The following is an 18,327-nucleotide window of genomic DNA, read 5'->3' on the forward strand; positions in this document are numbered from 1 at the left end:
GCTGTAACCCCCGAAAGTACACTCCAGTCCAAACCAAAAAAAAAATTATTTTCTGTGTTTGTGAATTGTGTGCGCAGTAGCCGCACGTGCATCAACAAAGTAGTGCCAAGCGTGCGCCTGTGTCATAAGTAAAGGGCCGGCTGGCTTGACCGTTAAGGGTGCTGTAACCCCCGAAAGTACACTCCAGTCCAAACCAAAAAAAAATTTTTTTTCTGTGTTTGTGAATTGTGTGCGCAGTAGCCGCACGTGCATCAACAAAGTAGTGCCAAGCGTGCGCCTGTGTCATAAGTAAAGGGCCGGCTGGCTTGACCGTTAAAGGGTGCTGTAACCCCCAAAGTACACTCCAGTCCAAACCAAAAAAAAAATTATTTTCTGTGTTTGTGAATTGTGTGCGCAGTAGCCGCACGTGCATCAACAAAGTAGTGCCAAGCGTGCGCCTGTGTCATAAGTAAAGGGCCGGCTGGCTTTACCGTTAAGGGTGCTGTAACCCCCGAAAGTACACTCCAGTCCAAACCAAAAAAAAAATTATTTTCTGTGTTTGTGAATTGTGTGCGCAGTAGCCGCACGTGCATCAACAAAGTAGTGCCAAGCGTGCGCCTGTGTCATAAGTAAAGGGCCGGCTGGCTTGACCGTTAAAGGGTGCTGTAACCCCCGAAAGTACACTCCAGTCCTAACCAAAAAAAAATTATTTTCTGTGTTTGTGAATTGTGTGCGCAGTAGCCGCACGTGCATCAACAAAGTAGTGCCAAGAGTGCGCCTGTGTCATAAGTAAAGGGCCGGCTGGCTTGACCGTTAAGGGTGCTGTAACCCCCGAAAGTACACTCCAGTCCAAACCAAAAAAAAAATTATTTTCTGTGTTTGTGAATTGTGTGCGCAGTAGCCGCACGTGCATCAACAAAGTAGTGCCAAGCGTGCGCCTGTGTCATAAGTAAAGGGCCGGCTGGCTTGACCGTTAAAGGGTGCTGTAACCCCCGAAAGTACACTCCAGTCCTAACCAAAAAAAAATTATTTTCTGTGTTTGTGAATTGTGTGCGCAGTAGCCGCACGTGCATCAACAAAGTAGTGCCAAGAGTGCGCCTGTGTCATAAGTAAAGGGCCGGCTGGCTTGACCGTTAAGGGTGCTGTAACCCCCGAAAGTACACTCCAGTCCAAACCAAAAAAAAAATTATTTTCTGTGTTTGTGAATTGTGTGCGCAGTAGCCGCACGTGCATCAACAAAGTAGTGCCAAGCGTGCGCCTGTGTCATAAGTAAAGGGCCGGCTGGCTTGACCGTTAAGGGTGCTGTAACCCCCGAAAGTACACTCCAGTCCAAACCAAAAAAAAAATTATTTTCTGTGTTTGTGAATTGTGTGCGCAGTAGCCGCACGTGCATCAACAAAGTAGTGCCAAGCGTGCGCCTGTGTCATAAGTAAAGGGCCGGCTGGCTTGACCGTTAAAGGGTGCTGTAACCCCCAAAGTACACTCCAGTCCAAACCAAAAAAAAAATTATTTTCTGTGTTTGTGAATTGTGTGCGCAGTAGCCGCACGTGCATCAACAAAGTAGTGCCAAGCGTGCGCCTGTGTCATAAGTAAAGGGCCGGCTGGCTTGACCGTTAAGGGTGCTGTAACCCCCGAAAGTACACTCCAGTCCAAACCAAAAAAAAAATTATTTTCTGTGTTTGTGAATTGTGTGCGCAGTAGCCGCACGTGCATCAACAAAGTAGTGCCAAGCGTGCGCCTGTGTCATAAGTAAAGGGCCGGCTGGCTTGACCGTTAAGGGTGCTGTAACCCCCGAAAGTACACTCCAGTCCAAACCAAAAAAAAAATTATTTTCTGTGTTTGTGAATTGTGTGCGCAGTAGCCGCACGTGCATCAACAAAGTAGTGCCAAGAGTGCGCCTGTGTCATAAGTAAAGGGCCGGCTGGCTTGACCGTTAAAGGGTGCTGTAACCCCCAAAGTACACTCCAGTCCAAACCAAAAAAAAAATTATTTTCTGGGTTTAGCCGCACGTATATATCAAATCGATATAACATAAATGGAGGACCAAACTTTCTCCGATAAAAATAAAATAGAGAAAGATCAAGAACCACTTCCTCCTAGTGCTGAAGCTGCTGCCACTAGTCATGACATAGACGATAACATGCCATCAACGTCGTCTGCCAAGGCCGATGCCCAATGTCATAGTAGAGGGCACATACAATCCCAAATGGCAAAGTTCAGGAAAATGACCTTGAAAAAGACATTTAAATCAGCTGAAGAGAAACATAAACTGGCCAATATGCCATTTACGACACGGAGTGGCAAGGAACGGCTAAGGTCGATCCCTAGTATGTTCATGACTAGTGGTTCAGCTTCACATGACGATGGAAGCCCTCCTCCCACTAAAAAAATCAAAAGAGTTAAGCTGGCAAAAGCACAGCGAAGAACTGTGCTTTCTAAGAAGATATCACAAATCCCCAAGGAAAGTCCAAGTGTGGTGGTGGTTGCGATGCCTGACCTTCCCAGCACTGGACGGGAAGAGGTGGCTCTTTCCACCATTTGCACGCCCCCTGCAAGTGCTGAAAGGAGCACCCACAGTCCACTTGCTGATATGCAAATTGAAGATGTCACTGTTGAAGTACAACAGGATGAGGATACTGGTGTAGCTGGCGCTGAGGAGGAAGTTGGCGAGGAGGATTCTGATGGTGATGTGGTTTGTTTAAATCAGGCTCCGGGGGAGACAGTTGTTGTCCGTGGGATGAAAAAGACCATCACGGTCATGCCTGGGCAGAAGACCAAACATTCCACCTCTTTGGTCTGGCAATATTTCTATCCAAATCCGGACAACAACTGTCTTGCCATATGTACCATATGTAAAGGTGAAATAAGTAGGGGTAGGGACGTCAACCACCTAGGAACATCCTCCCTTATACGGCACCTGCAGCGCGTTCATAAAAAGTTACTGTCAAGTTCAGAAACTTTGGCTAAGACCGTAAGCAGTCCAGGGACACCTAAATCCCGTTGTCCTGTTGTATCCAAGCGCCTGCAAACCACACCGTCAACTCCCTCCTCGTCAATTTCCTCCTTAGTCAGGATCGGAAGTAGTCCTGCAGGCCATGTCACTGGCATGACTGACTCTCCTATCCGGGATTCCTCTGGAGGATCCTGCATTGCTACGCCTACTGCTGCCGCTGCTGCTGTTGCTGCTGCTGGGAGTCGTTCATCATCCCAGAGAGGAAGTAGGAACACCACTACTTTTACTAAACAATTGACCCTCCAACAGTCCTTAGCGAGGAGGATGAAGTACGACAGCAGTCACCCTGAAGCAAAACGTATAACTGAGGCCTTGACTGCTATGTTGGTGTTAGACGTGCGTCCGGTATCCGCCATTAGTGCAGTGGGATTTAGACAATTGATGGAGGTAGTGTGTCCCCGGTTCCAAATCCCGTCTAGATTCCACTTCACTAGGCAGGCGATACCGAGACTGTACAGAAACGTCAGAAAAAGTGTCCTCAGTGTCCTGAAAAATGCCGTTGTACACAATGTCCACTTAACCACGGACATGTGGACAAGTGGAACAGGGCAGACTAAGGACTATATGACTGTGACAGCCCACTGGGTAGATGTATCACCTTACGCAGCAACAGCAGCAGCGTCACCAGTAGCAGCATCTCAGAAACGCCAGCTCGTTACAAGGCAGGCTACGCTGTGTATCACCGGTTTCAGTAAGAGGCACACCGCCGACAACCTCTTAGAGAAACTGAGGGAAATCATCGCCCAGTGGCTTACCCCACTTAGACTCTCCTGGGGATTTGTGATATCTGACAACGCCACCAATATTGTGCGGGCATTACATCTGGGCAAATTCCAGCACGTCCCATGTTTTGCTCACACAATAAACTTGGTGGTGCAGAATTTTCTGAAAAGCGACAGGGGCGTGCAGGAGACGCTTTGGGTGGCCTGAAAAATTTCTGGCCACTTTCGCCATTCAGCGACTGCGTGCCGAAGACTGGAGCGCCAGCAAACACTCTTGAACCTGCCCCGCCATCACCTGAAGCAAGAGGTTGTGACGCGGTGGAACTCAACCCTCTATATGCTTCAGAGGATGGAGGAGCAGCAAAAGGCCATACAAGCCTATACATCCACCTATGACATAGGCAAAGGAGGGGGTATGCACCTGACTCAAGCGCAGTGGAGAATGATTTCCGTGTTGTGCAAGGTTCTCCAGCCCTTCGAACTTGCCACACGTGAAGTCAGTTCAGACACAGCCAGCTTGAGTCAGGTCATTCCGCTCATCAGGCTTTTGCAGAAGCAGCTGGAGAAAGTGAAGGAGGAGCTAAGACGGAGCGATTCCGCTCGGCATGTGGGACTTGTGGATGAAGCCCTTCATTCGCTTTGCCAGGATTCCAGGGTGGTCAATCTGTTGAAATCAGACCACTACATTTTGGCCACCGTGCTTGATCCTAGGTTTAAAGCCTATGTGGTGTCTCTCTTTCCGGCCGACACAAGCCTGCAGAGGTGCAAAGACCTGCTGGTGAACACACTGTCAGCTGAAGCGGAACGTGACACGTCAACGGCTCCTTCTTCATTTTCTCCCGCAACTGGGGCTGCCAGGAAAAAACTTAGGTATCCTAAGCAACCCGCTGGCGGTGATGCAGGGCAGGCAGGACCAAGTTTGGACATCTGGTCCGGACTGAAGGACCTGGCAACAATTTCTGACATGTCTACTGTCACTGCATATGATACTGTCACCATTGACAGAATGGTGGAGGATTACATCGGTGACAGCATCCAAGTAGGCATGTCAGACAGTCCATACCTGTACTGGCAGGAAAAAGAGGCAATTTGGAGGCCCCTGTACAAGCTGGCTCTATTTTACCTGAGTTGCCCCCCCTCCAGTGTGTACTCCGAAAGAGTGTTTAGTGCAGCCGGGAACCTTGTCAGCGAAAGGCGTAGGAGGTTGCTTCCACAGAATGTGGAGAAGATGATGTTCATCAAAATGAATTATCAGCTCTTCCAGGGAGACCAGCCTCCAGAAGGTACAGAGGGACCTGTGGTGGTGGATTCAAGTGGGGACGAGTTAATACTTTGTGAGGATGAGGATGTACACACTGAAGAGGGTGAGGAATCGGTGGATGAGGAGGATGAGGATGACATCTTGCCTCCGTAGAGCCAGTTTGTGCAGGGACACATTAATTGCCAGCTTGTTTTGTGGGGGCCCAAACGAACCAATCATTTCAGCCACAGTTGTGTGGCAGACCCTGGCGCTGAAATGATTGATTTGTTAAAGTGTGCATGTCCTGTTTATACAACATAAGGGTGGGTGGGAGGGCCCAAGGACAATTCCATCTTGCACTTCTTTTTTTTCTATGCATTATGTACAGTTTGGGGCCTAGTTTTTCTAACTGCCATCCTGTCTGCCACTGCAGTGTCACTCCTAGATGGGTCACGTGTTTGTGCCGCCCACTCGTGTCGCTTAGCATAGTCATCCAGCTACCTCGGTGCAACCTTTTGGACATGAAAACACTATTGTGAGGTGTGAGGTGTTCAGAATAGACTGGAAATGAGTGGAAATTAAGGTTATTGAGGTTAATAATAGCATAGGAGCAGAGAAACCAACAAATTCTGTGATTTTAGCTGTTTTTATGCTTTTTAAAAAAAAAATACAGATCCAAAACACAAAACCCAGAACCCAAAACACGGAAGGGTGGTTTTGGCAAAACCAATCCAGATCCAAAACACGAAGAAAGATCCAGATCCAAAACCAAAACACAAAACACGAAAAGTGGCCGGTGAAACACCCCTAGTAATAACGCCCACTTTGCTTTCTTAGAACACGTCATCTCCAGGAAGTGTATGATTATTCAGTAACATCGAGAGCCATCGGAGAGGTAGACCCTACCCCGTCGCAAACATTGCGTTTACTGCAGGCTGAAATACAATCAGGTGACATGTACAATGACGCTTCCATGCTAATTATGCACGCCCAAAGAATGGTGTTTTGACGCTCAGACACGCCTGCGTTCGCACATCCACTCCCCCATTTTCAAGGACCTTCCCCTGTTACCACCCACAAACGGCACTATCTGTCACTCAAAGTAGCGCTCAGTCTTTGTGCTACGAGCGCATGATTCATGATCGCAGTGACTGGCTCGCACACGCGCACTGCGACGCATGCACAGACTGGCGACTATCACCCATAGCGTACATTCATCGCTATGCGACCGGGTCTGAATCAGGCCCTAAGAGCCTTATTCAGAGATGTACGTAAACTCGATGTTTCTAGATCTGTGCATGTGTAAAAGCTGCCCTGCGCATGGGCAGATCTGGGGCTGCGATGGTGATCACAGTGCTACCACAGACAACGCAAACACACTCAGGATAATTTCATCAGATGCTCATTGATCTACCAGTATAGTCTTTCATTTGTTGGAAGAAACTGGAGCACCCGGAGGAAACCCACTTAAACACAGGATGGACATTTAAACTCTACACTGACAGGGCACTGGTCAGAACTGAATGAAATGGCTGCTTGCGATTGGCTTAGTGACTATTAGCCACTCCCCTGGCTGCTTGCGATTGGCTTAGTGGCTATTAGCCACTCCCCTTGCTCTTTTGGTCAATTGAGCAATAGGCCTTTTTAGCATAGTGCTGCATCTTTTTGTTGAAGGGGAGCTTCATGATGCTCGTATCCCAATTTTTGTGGAAAGTAGCTCAGTATGTCCAGCCCTGGTTCAAGTCAAGGGTTATATTAAGTTGTATTTTAAATACACATGTATTTATTTTAACAATGAAAGATATGGCAATTATCATTATCAGGAAGTCGTTGATAATTGTAGTTGTATATTTGCCCTGTATGCATCTAAATGCTAGACATAGGTAGATAATGATGACTGGCGTATCTATTCTCAGGACCCATCCATACCCTAGATTTTAAGATGAACAGATCTTAGATAAGAGCAACCCTAAAATACTCTTAAATACTCATAAAAAGGTAAGTTTGCAACTGCATTTGTGGTGTGCATTCTTGTCGTATTTTTGTGTTCAATGCTGAATGAGGCCCCATAACTTAATCACATGAATAAGCAGTATCAATAAAAGGGACATGGTTTACTCTGAAGTCTCTGGAGATTTGTATTGATAGAAAAATAACAATATTCTTCTTTACACCAAAGAACTCTCTAGGCATGGCCTGGGCTAGAATCCTGCTGACTGCATTGGGTCAGCGTTCCGCCAGCCAGCCAGTACTAGATGCAGCCAGTGGGTCGCCAATGCACGGTTTCTGTGGCCATATCATTCACTGACACAACACTGGTCCTACAGAGCTCCAAGTAGTCTACAGGTGTACTGTAAGACCAGTATTGTGATAGGGACTGACACGGGTGAAATACAGTGCAGCGGCAGGGTGCTAGTATCTGAAAAGTAATATATTCAGTAATAAATTAAATAATGTGAAATCACAAGGCACTATCGAATGCAACATCTTGGCATAAACACAATGGACCAACAAAGTTGGACTTCCCATGCCTCACTTATCAATACTTGTGAAACATTAAATGCCTATACTGTACATAACATACTAAACCCAGCAATGACCTCAACAACATGTCTTAACACATAATGTACAATATAATGACAGTGCCTTGTTCCACACAATATACCATGCATCAACACAGTGACAATATAAATCTCTAAGGCTGCTAAAGTCAAGGCTGCATTTGCAAGAGTGCTTAGTTTAAAGTGTAACTAGAATTTTTAAATTGAAGCCGGAGTTGTTTAGGAGTTATTACTAACTATACTTCTACCTGGGAAAGACTGTGATGTGATTTTGCATTTCTTATCATCCACAGGTAATTTAACTACTGCACCTAACATATCTTGCTTCTTGGTTTTTCTATTACGCAGCCTTTAAAATTGCTAGCCGGAGTTATTCAGGAGTTAAACTGGAGGAGAAATTATCAAATCAACTATTCCTGCTATGAAGGACTGTTTTTAACTACCACCACACTTCCAACATGCCTATGGATTGTACCTGGATCCCCAATGCTGCTCACATCCCTCCTGACCTCCTCATGCAATCTGCTTATCCACTCCAACTATGCCATACCAAACAACACAGCAAGATGACCCCTCTAATGGGCCCCCAAATCTTGAGGCTTGGTGCAATTTTGATCAACTCATGGGCTCTATTTACTACAATCCGCATATTGAATGCGGATTGTAGTGTGATATTACCGAGTGAATTCGCATTGCGAATTCAGGCAATATCACAGGGATTTACTATAAATCCCTTGCAGGGACAGAGCTTGCGATAAAGCTCTGTCCCTGCGGATCCCATCCGCACTCTAGTCGCGGTATTTTCGGAAAAAATACCGCGACTAAGAGCCCGCGCATGTGCCGACCGACCACCACTACTACTCCCCCACCGATGCTAAGCCACGCCCCCTGGCGCTAAGCCCCGCCCCCACGGTCGCCGACCCCCATGACCCCCCCTCCCCCCCCCGCGACCCCCCCTCCCTTCATTACACTTACCTGCATCCTCCTGGCCTCCGGTGATCTTCTCCTGGCTTCCCGATCAGGTGATCTCCCATACTGCACTGGGGCCCGATCACCTGATGACCGGGCACCAGTGTACTATGGGAGACCAGCTGACCAGAGAGGAGCAATCACCGGAGGCCCGATCACCGGTCCCTGGATTCAGGTAAGTAAAAAAAAAATGTTTAATTTTTTTTTTCTTTTTTTTACAGTAATCAGCTTGCGGTCTGCTTAGACCACACAGCTGATTACTGGTACCGGCTCCCGCCTCTGCTCTCCCCGTTAGAGCCGAGTGGGAGCCCGGTAACCGGGGGAGACCCTGGATAACATCCAGGTGGTGTTATTATCACAATGCATCCCCAGGTATTTTTTTACAATTTATTTTTAGTAACTTAGGTCGGATCACATTTCCCATTACAATTATGGGAAATGCGATCTGCTTTACTAAAAATAAGTGATACTAGGGGATGGAGTAGAATTTTACTAATTCTACTCCAATTGCCCTGTAATAACTACAGGTGAAACTAAAATAATGTGAAAAGGGTGTGAAAACACCCTTTTTCACTTTATTTTAGTGCCCATTGTCTTTTCCTCTTAAGTTTAAACTAACCTCTCCATAGCTGTTATATTACTGTCACCCTTGTATCCAGCCCATCTGTGTCACCCCTGTCTGTCTGCCCCCTCCCCTTTGTAAGCTCTCACGAGCAGGGCCCTCTTACCTCACGTGCTTCTCCTTCACTTAGTAATTCTTTAATATAAAACAGTACCCCACCCTTGGTTGCCGACACCATGCTGCTTATCTAAGTGTTATTCAGCAATGTATTAATCATGTATCTGTCCTGCATTGTTTGTACTGTTAATAACTGTTTTCTTGTGTGCTCATTTGTTTATGTACATTGTGAGGCGCTGCGGAACCCTTGTGGCGCCATATAAATAAAGGATAATAATAATACAGCTCCCACACTGGTGGCTAGTGTACAATACAAAGCTCCTTCCATGGTAGCTAGTGTACAATATAAAGCTCCACTCCCATGTGGAAAGTGTATACTCATCCATTCACTGTTTTCATGACACAACTCTGAGCTGCTATTATCCCCTGATATTACACGTTAATAACAGTTTTGTGTAGGACATGAAAATTAACTCTATTATCGGCCAGTTATCTTTTCCACAGTGAACACTATTGCTGGAAGATGTTTGTGGCCAATAATTACAGAGACTGCTGTCAGCTGGGAGCACTCAGGCGGTTTCTATGTTCTTCCCCAGCGTCCAAGTTAAAGGCTTTGTCAGATTTGTGAGGGGGTTGCCACAGTGGTTTTGAGGGAGCACCATGCACTGATAAACACAGAGGCATCCTCAGCCTAAGCACCTGCAATGGCCCAAAGCCTGATGGGAATCAATAACTTTGTTTGAACCAAATTCAAAAATATTAGCATATAATACGGTAATTGGTAACAATGAAATTTTTGAGCCAGTGAAAAAAATTAGAGCGTGGAACAGAAGAAGAAACCTTTTTACATCTCTACTGAATATAATAATATGGTGAGTCCTGATGTTAGGAAGAAGAGATTTCTCTTTGGTGCAGGTTTTACCCGTCCAGTGGTGAGTAGTCAATAAATATCGTACTGGAAGTTAAAAACAGGTGTACAGTTGGTCTCCCTGTCCATTTAGTAATATAAAGAACAAACACTTGATTTTGGCATTTAGAGGAATGGCATAAACTTGGTAAACATTTCATGGGTACACTGCCTGCTTCCTCAGACTACATTACGCTGGCATGTTTTTGTTGATAATTAGTATACTCCAATGTTTGTGCTGCGATTGTAATCCTGACATGATCATAGTGAGCAGGTGCAGCTCTATGAGATCTGACCAATGGCCGTAGCTAGGTATCACAGTGACGCACCTACCTACTCCCTCTACATGTAACAGGTTTATGCCATTCCTCTACATGTAAAAGGTTTATACCATTCCTCTTCATGTTACAGGTTTATGCCATTCCTCTACATGTAACAGATTTAAGCCATTCCTCTACATTTAACAGGTTTAAGCCATTCCTCTACATGTAACAGGTTTAAGCCATTCCTCTACATGTAACATATTTAAGCCATTCCTCTACATGTAACAGGTTTATGCCATTCCTCTACATGTAACAGGTTTATGGCCATTCCTCTACATGTAACAGGTTTAAGCCATTCCTCTACATGTAACATATTTATGCAATTCCTCTACATGTAACAGGTTTAAGCCATTCCTCTACATGTAACATGTTTAAGCCATTCCTCTACATGTAACAGATTTATGCCATTCCTCTCCATGTAACAGGTTTATGCCATTCCTCTACATGCAACAGGTTTATGCCATTCCTCTACATGCAACAGGTTTATGCCATTCCTCTACATGTAACAGGTTTATGCCATTCCTCTACATGTAACAGGCTTATGCCATTCCTCTACATGTAACAGGTTTAAGCCATTCCTCTACATGTAACAGGTTTATGCCAGTCCTCTACATGTAACAGGTTTAAGCCATTCCTCTACATGTCACAGGTTTATGCCATTCCTCTACATGTAACATATTTAAGCCATTCCTCTACATGTAACAGGTTTAAGCCATTCCTCTACATGTAACAGGTTTAAGCCATTCCTCTACATGTAACAGGTTTAAGAAATTCTTCTACATGTAACAGGTTTATGCCATTCCTCTACATGTAACAGGTTTATGCCATTCCTCTACATGTAACAGGTTTATGCCATTTGTCTACATGCAACAGGTTTATGCGATTCATCTACATGTAACAGGTTTATGCCATTCCTCTACATGTAACAGGTTTAAGACATTCCTCTACATGTTACAGGTTTATGCCATTCCTCTACATGTCACAGGTTTATGCCATTCCTCTACATGTCACAGGCTTATGCCATTCCTCTACATGTAACAGGCTTATGCCATTCCTCTACATATAACATGTTTAAGCCATTCCGCTACATGCAACAGGTTTATGCCATTCCTCTACATGTAACAGGTTTATGCCATTCCTCTACATGTAACAGGTTTATGCCATTCCTCTACATGTAAGAGGTTTGAACCATTCCTCTACATGTAACAGGTTTATGCCATTCCTCTACATGTAACAGGTTTAAGACATTCCTCTAAATGTCACAGGTTTATGCCATTCCTCTACATGTAACAGGTTTAAGCCATTCCTCTACATGTCACAGGCTTATGCCATTCCTCTACATGTAACAGGTTTATGCCATTCCTCTACATGTAACATGTTTAAGCCATTCCTCTACATGTAACAGGTTTATGCCATTCCTCTACATGTAACAGGTTTATGCCATTCCTCTACATGTAACAGGTTTATGCCATTCCTCTACATGTAAGAGGTTTGAACCATTCCTCTACATGTAACAGGTTTAAACCATTCCTCTCCATGTAACAGGTTTATGCCATTCCTCTCCATGTAACAGGTTTAAGCCATTTCTCTACATGTAACAGGTTTATGCCATTCCTCTACATGCAACAGGTTTATGCCATTCCTCTACATGCAACAGGTTTATGCCATTCCTCTACATGTAACATGTTTATGCCATTCATCTACATGTAACAGGTTTAAGCCATTCCTCTACATGTCACAGGTTTATGCCATTCCTCTACATGCAACAGGTTTATGCCATTCCTCTTCATGTAACAGGTTTAAGCCATTCCTCTACATGCAACAGGTTTATGCCATTCCTCTATATGTCACAGGTTTATGCCATTCCTCTACATGTAGCAGGTTTAACCCATTCCTCTACATGTAACAGGTTTAAGCCATTCCTCTACATGTAACATATTTAAGCCATTCCTCTACATGTCACAGGTGTATGCCATTCCTCTACATGTAACAGGTTTAAGCCATTCCTCTACATGTAATATATTTAAGCCATTCCTCTACATGTAACAGGTTTAAGCCATTCCTCTACATATAACAGGTTTAAGAAATTCTTCTACATGTAACAGGTTTATGCCATTCCTCTACATGTAACAGGTTTATGCCATTTGTCTACATGCAACAGGTTTATGCCATTCGTCTACATGTAACAGGTTTATGTCATTCCTCTACATGTAACAGGTTTATGCCATTCCTCTACATGCAACAGGTTTATGCCATTCGTCTACATGTAACAGGTTTATGTCATTCCTCTACATGTAACAGGTTTATGCCATTCCTCTACATGCAACAGGTTTATGCCATTCCTCTACATGTAACAGGTTTATGCCATTCCTCTACATGTAACAGGTTTGAACCATTCCTCTACATGTAACAGGTTTATGCCATTCCTCTACATGTAACAGGTTTAAGACATTCCTCTACATGTCACAGATTTATGCCATTCCTCTACATGTCACAGGTTTATGCCATTCCTCTACATGTCACAGGTGTATGCCATTCCTCTACATGTAACAGGCTTATGCCATTCCTCTACATGTAACAGGTTTAAGCCATTCCTCTACATGTAACAGGTTTATGCCATTCCTCTACGTGTAACAGGTTTATGCCATTCCTCTACATGTAACAGGTTTATGCCATTCCTCTACATGTAAGAGGTTTGAACCATTCCTCTACATGTAACAGGTTTAAACCATTCCTCTCCATGTAACAGGTTTATGCCATTCCTCTCCATGTAACAGGTTTAAGCCATTTCTCTACATGTAACAGGTTTATGCCATTTCTCTACATGCAACAGGTTTATGCCATTCCTCTACATGCAACAGGTTTATGCCATTCCTCTACATGTAACAGGTTTATGCCATTCCTCTACATGTCACTGGTTTAAGCCATTCCTCTACATGTCACAGGTTTATGCCATTCCTCTACATGCAACAGGTTTATGCCATTCCTCTTCATGTAACAGGTTTATGCCATTCCTCTACATGCAGCAGGTTTATGCCATTCCTCTACATGCAACAGGTTTATGCCATTCTTCTATATGTCACAGGTTTATGCCATTCCTCTACATGTAGCAGGTTTAACCCATTCCTCTACATGTAACAGGTTAAGCCATTCCTCTACATGTAACATATTTAAGCCATTCCTCTACATGTCACAGGTGTATGCCATTCCTCTACATGTAACAGGTTTAAGAAATTCATCTACATGTAACAGGTTTATGTCATTCCTCTACATGTTACAGGTTTATGCCATTCCTCTACATGCAACAGGTTTATGCCATTCCTCTACATGCAACAGGTTTATGCCATTCCTCAACATGTAACAGGTTTATGCCATTCCTCTACATGTAAGAGGTTTGAACCATTCCTCTACATGTAACAGGTTTATGCCATTCCTCTACATGTAACAGGTTTAAGACATTCCTCTACATGTCACAGGTTTATGCCATTCCTCTACATGTAACAGGTTTATGCCATTCCTCTAGATGTCACAGGTTTATGCCATTACTCTACATGTAACAGGCTTATGCCATTCCTCTACATGTTACAGGTTTAAGCCATTCCTCTGCGTGTAACAGGTTTATGCCATTCCTCTACATGTAACAGGTTTATGCCATTCCTCTACATGTAACAGGTTTATGCCATTCCTCTACATGTAACAGGTTTATGCCATTCCTCTACATGTAAGAGGTTTGAACCATTCCTCTACATGTAACAGGTTTAAGCCATTCCTCTACATGTAACAAGTTTATGCCATTCCTCTACATGTCACAGGTTTATGCCATTCCTCTATATGTCACAGGTTTATGCCATTCCTCTACATGTAACAGGCTTATACCATTCCTCTACATGTAACAGGTTTAAGCCATTCCTCTACATGTAACAGGTTTAAGCCATTCCTCTACATGTAAAAGTTTTAAGAAATTCCTCTAGATGTAACAGGTAATGCCATTCCTCTACATTTAACAAGTTTATGCCATTCCTCTACATGTAACAGGTTTAAGCCATTCCTCTACATGTAACATGTTTAATTCCTCTACATGTAACAGGTTTATGCTGTTCCTCTACATGTAACAGGTTTATGCAATTCCTTTACATGTAACAAGTTTATGCCATTCCTCTACATGTAACAGATTTATGCCATTTCTCTACATGTAACAGGTTTATGCCATTCCTCTACTTTTAACAGGTTTAGACATTCTTTTACATGTAACAGGTTTATGCTATTCTTTTACATGTTAGAATCAAGTGTTTGTACTTTATTGTACTAAATCAGGGGTGGTTAGACTTTTGCTATCTACCAATTAGGGACATTTCCGCGTGCCCCAAAATGGGGAACTCACGGCAAGAGCCGTGGGGACTGTCCCACCAAAATTGGCATGGTTGAGAGACAACAACAGGGTGAAGCAACAACACACAGGGTAGATACTACAAGGCAGGTTACCCAGATCATTGTAACCAGGCTCTGCGGAAAGCCAGTGGCAGCTCCCAACTCTTCCATAAGAAGCACTAGAAGGTCTTTCATCCATCCCAGCAGCACATGAAGAGAAACAATCAGGATGACCCCATCTATTACAGGACAAGGCTGTTGCACATAAACCCATGATGATATAAGGGCAAGGGGGTTTCCTCATAGCATTGCATGTGCATACCACCTGGATAGAGAAGAGTGTATATGCATACCCCTGGTACAGAATAATGTGCATATGTATACATATAAAGGGTGCATGTGACTATCCACTGGAATAAAGGACAGTGCATGTGCATACCCCCTGGTATAGAGAAGAGGCACCATGCAATAACCAGCATCAGCTGCTGCAGCCAGATTGTCACCATGCTCAGAGCCCACCACCCAGCTAGCCCATATGGCTGTCTAATCTGCTGTGGCTGGAGTGACAGGTCCACGCTCTCTGCTGGTGGTGGATCCCCCTCCTTCAGAGCCAGGCACAGCTGAGCAGTGCCAGGTGCCTGTCCTGACCAGACAGCCAATAAGAATCTCCCTGATGCTTCTTGCTATTGCTGTCGGCCTGATTCTTATTGGCTGCCCACAAATCAAGAGTCTTTGGTCGACTGGTCGATCTCGATCAACGCTTTGGTCACCCCTGTACTAAATGGACATCAAGAACAACTGTAAACTTTGTAGGAACTTTCGGTAATATATTTATTGACTACATACTACTGGGCTGATGCATGCCTGGTAAAAACTGCGTCAAAGAGAAATCTGTTTTATGTAATACACCATAATGGTTTCATGATTCCTCTCTTCCTCTGAACATTACTAAAACATTAGAATAAAGTCCCTATAGTGGAGGGGTGTGGATTCCTTTACCCCACATCTCCTGATGTTAGGAAGACGTGTTAAATTGTGCCACATTAAGTTAGCTAACTCAATAGCGTTACTGTACAAATTTAGTGCAATTAGAGGTGAGCTCTATTGCAACATTCCTCTATAATAATAGCACTTCAAAGGTAAATCCACTGACAGATGGAGAGATGGACATGCAGATAGAATAACTGATATATACATTTTATGAATCTCATTAATGCACAATCACTAGTATCAATGTTGTAGCCATCAAGCATTACTTATGATTAATACAGTTGAAATGAACAATGAGCATCTAAAGAACATTACCTTGTCTTTATTCTCAAGGCCAGACGTATCTAGTGTATTCCGTATGACAAAAGGTGTTGACAGTCTCAAGAGGACTTGTTCAAAAGTACAGATGATTTTCGGTGATACTATTTCAAAACTATCATGAAACTTCAATGTTTTGGGGACTTCACACTTTATCAGTTTCCGCAGTCCTTCTCCAAGCTGCAAGATCAGCATATTGGGGTCAAACATCAGATGGAAGGGGAATGCTCGACAGAATGTGCTGATACTGATCCTCAAGTCAGATGGAACCTGGGACGATCTTATTGGAGGTAATTTTGTGATGTTTGCAATATCACATTCCTTGATTTTAAAGATAAGAGATTTACAGTTACCTGGGTTTATAATTTCAGGAAACAATTTCTCAGTCACGTTGTTTACTTGTTCCACGTCAATTTTTAATTGGTAGATCTTCTTTCCCACTGCCGTAATCATGCCAAGCATAGCAAAACCTACAATGGGATGAAGGTGGAAGCAACTGAGCACAAGGGTCCCATCAGCAAGCTCTTTGCATAGGAAAGAGGGGGATTCAAGGGTCACTTGTCTTCCAATTGAAGTCCTAATGTGCTCCAGCAATGCATCAAAGCCATTGAAGAAGTCAAGTAGAGTCCCACCAACAGCTCGGAGAACCCTTTCGTTCTCCTCGAAGCAGATGCTGAAGAACTCCTCGCCAAATCTTTCTTGCAATTCTTCAAACTTCAGACCTGAAACATTTGAGATACAAACAGTTACAAACACATGGTATTAATTAATAACTGTCTAAGGGCAGATTGCATACCAAGAAGATTTTTTTGTTTTGTTTTTCAGTTAAAAATAGTTTAACTATTTTCCCTATTTATAAAACAAGCATACTTTTTAAAATTGTTATTTATTTATTTCTGCAGGCAATGGGTGTTTTTAGGTGAGGGGGCAGGAGAGAGGCAAGTAATATGCATGAAATGAACACATTTGTGTACAAGGCCTAACACTACAGCTTTTTAAACCTGGCTCAAATGTTTTTTTTAGGTCTACAAGGTGAGAATCTCGTAACTCCATACTTTCCTAATTTTTTCCTATCCCTTCTGGAAAAGTTCCCAGAAAGAAGATGCAATTGGCCATTGAAAAAGGGAAGAGGGGAGGGCAGAAAATGAAGTCAGTATCGCACTGCCCCTCTGCGGTGCATTGCGACGAATCGTGACATCACACACAGAGAGAGTAGCGCCATGATGGTGCAATTCACTGAAAATAGCTTCATCACACACCCATCTCGCCCACTAAACTAGGAAATAGACTGGATGCTGTAATGGGGCCTATCCATTACGCGACCTGAAAAACTGAACGTGTAGCGTTGAGTCCTTCAGGTCCCCGGGTGTGGTGCCCGCACTGAACGGAATTCACTGAACATCATTCAGTGCAGGAGACCGACCTCCTATCTGAGAACATGCCGAACCTGACGATCATCATCAGGTTGACGGGCATGTTCCACAGATAGTCGGAGTCGGCAAGGACACAGCGTGCACGTGCATCGCTGGTCCTTGCCGGCTATACATTAGACAACTTTCTGAACGATGCGACCAAAACCTTCTGGTTTTGGTCACATCGTTCAGAAAGTCGTCTAATGGATAGGCCCCTTAAGGACTCTCCAAAATTCAAAAGTCTCCCAGACATTCCAGGACAGTAGGCAAGTATGTGAAACTCAGTTACCTTTGGTTATTTTAATGAAACAGCATTATCAAATTATTAACTCATCTAAACATAGGAAAACATTTCTCACAAAGGAGTCTATTTTGGTTCCATTAAAAACAAATATGTATATAAATTATAAACAATAGATTAAAAATATTTAAATAAAAAGTTTTTAAATGTTTAAATGTTTAAAAAATTATTGATAGATAGGAAGATTTCCTCTCTGATGCATAAAGTCTATAATCATCTATAACAAAGGTTAGTTTGGCTAGATATTTTGTAATCAAATATTTTTATTGAAGGGTTTTCAATAACAAAACAACAAAATAGTAAAAATAAATAACAAAAATAAAACAAAACAAGATATACGCGCAAAGAATCATAACAAAATACCGAAATGATAAATATACAGCCATAGAAAGTAACTGCGGAATACAGGCAAACATTAAAGGCACAGCAGGAAAATAGAATATAATCTAATACTAATAAAAAAATTGCAATCATAATTAAAATAAATGAATGGCTAAAGCCAGCATTAATTTAATATACACTATTTTGGCTTTTGTTTCTTACAA

The 18,327-nt window shown here is 43.3% G+C and overlaps 1 protein-coding gene across 2 annotated transcripts in view; it reads right to left on the minus strand.

Moving 5' to 3' along the window:
- The window catches only part of GUCY1A2 (guanylate cyclase 1 soluble subunit alpha 2), a 232,493-nt gene that overhangs the window by 136,003 nt on the left and 78,163 nt on the right, over positions 1–18,327 (minus strand). For both annotated transcript variants that reach the window (XM_088456689.1, XM_088456687.1), the window contains one exon: positions 16,067–16,791. In XM_088456689.1, the coding sequence (XP_088312815.1) occupies positions 16,067–16,791 (725 nt within the window). The remainder of the gene's footprint in view (positions 1–16,066; positions 16,792–18,327) is intronic.

Source organism: Taudactylus pleione, unplaced genomic scaffold, assembly GCF_031769625.1.
Source record: "Taudactylus pleione unplaced genomic scaffold, aTauple2 ptg000711l, whole genome shotgun sequence".
Lineage (NCBI taxonomy): Eukaryota > Metazoa > Chordata > Amphibia > Anura > Myobatrachidae > Taudactylus > Taudactylus pleione.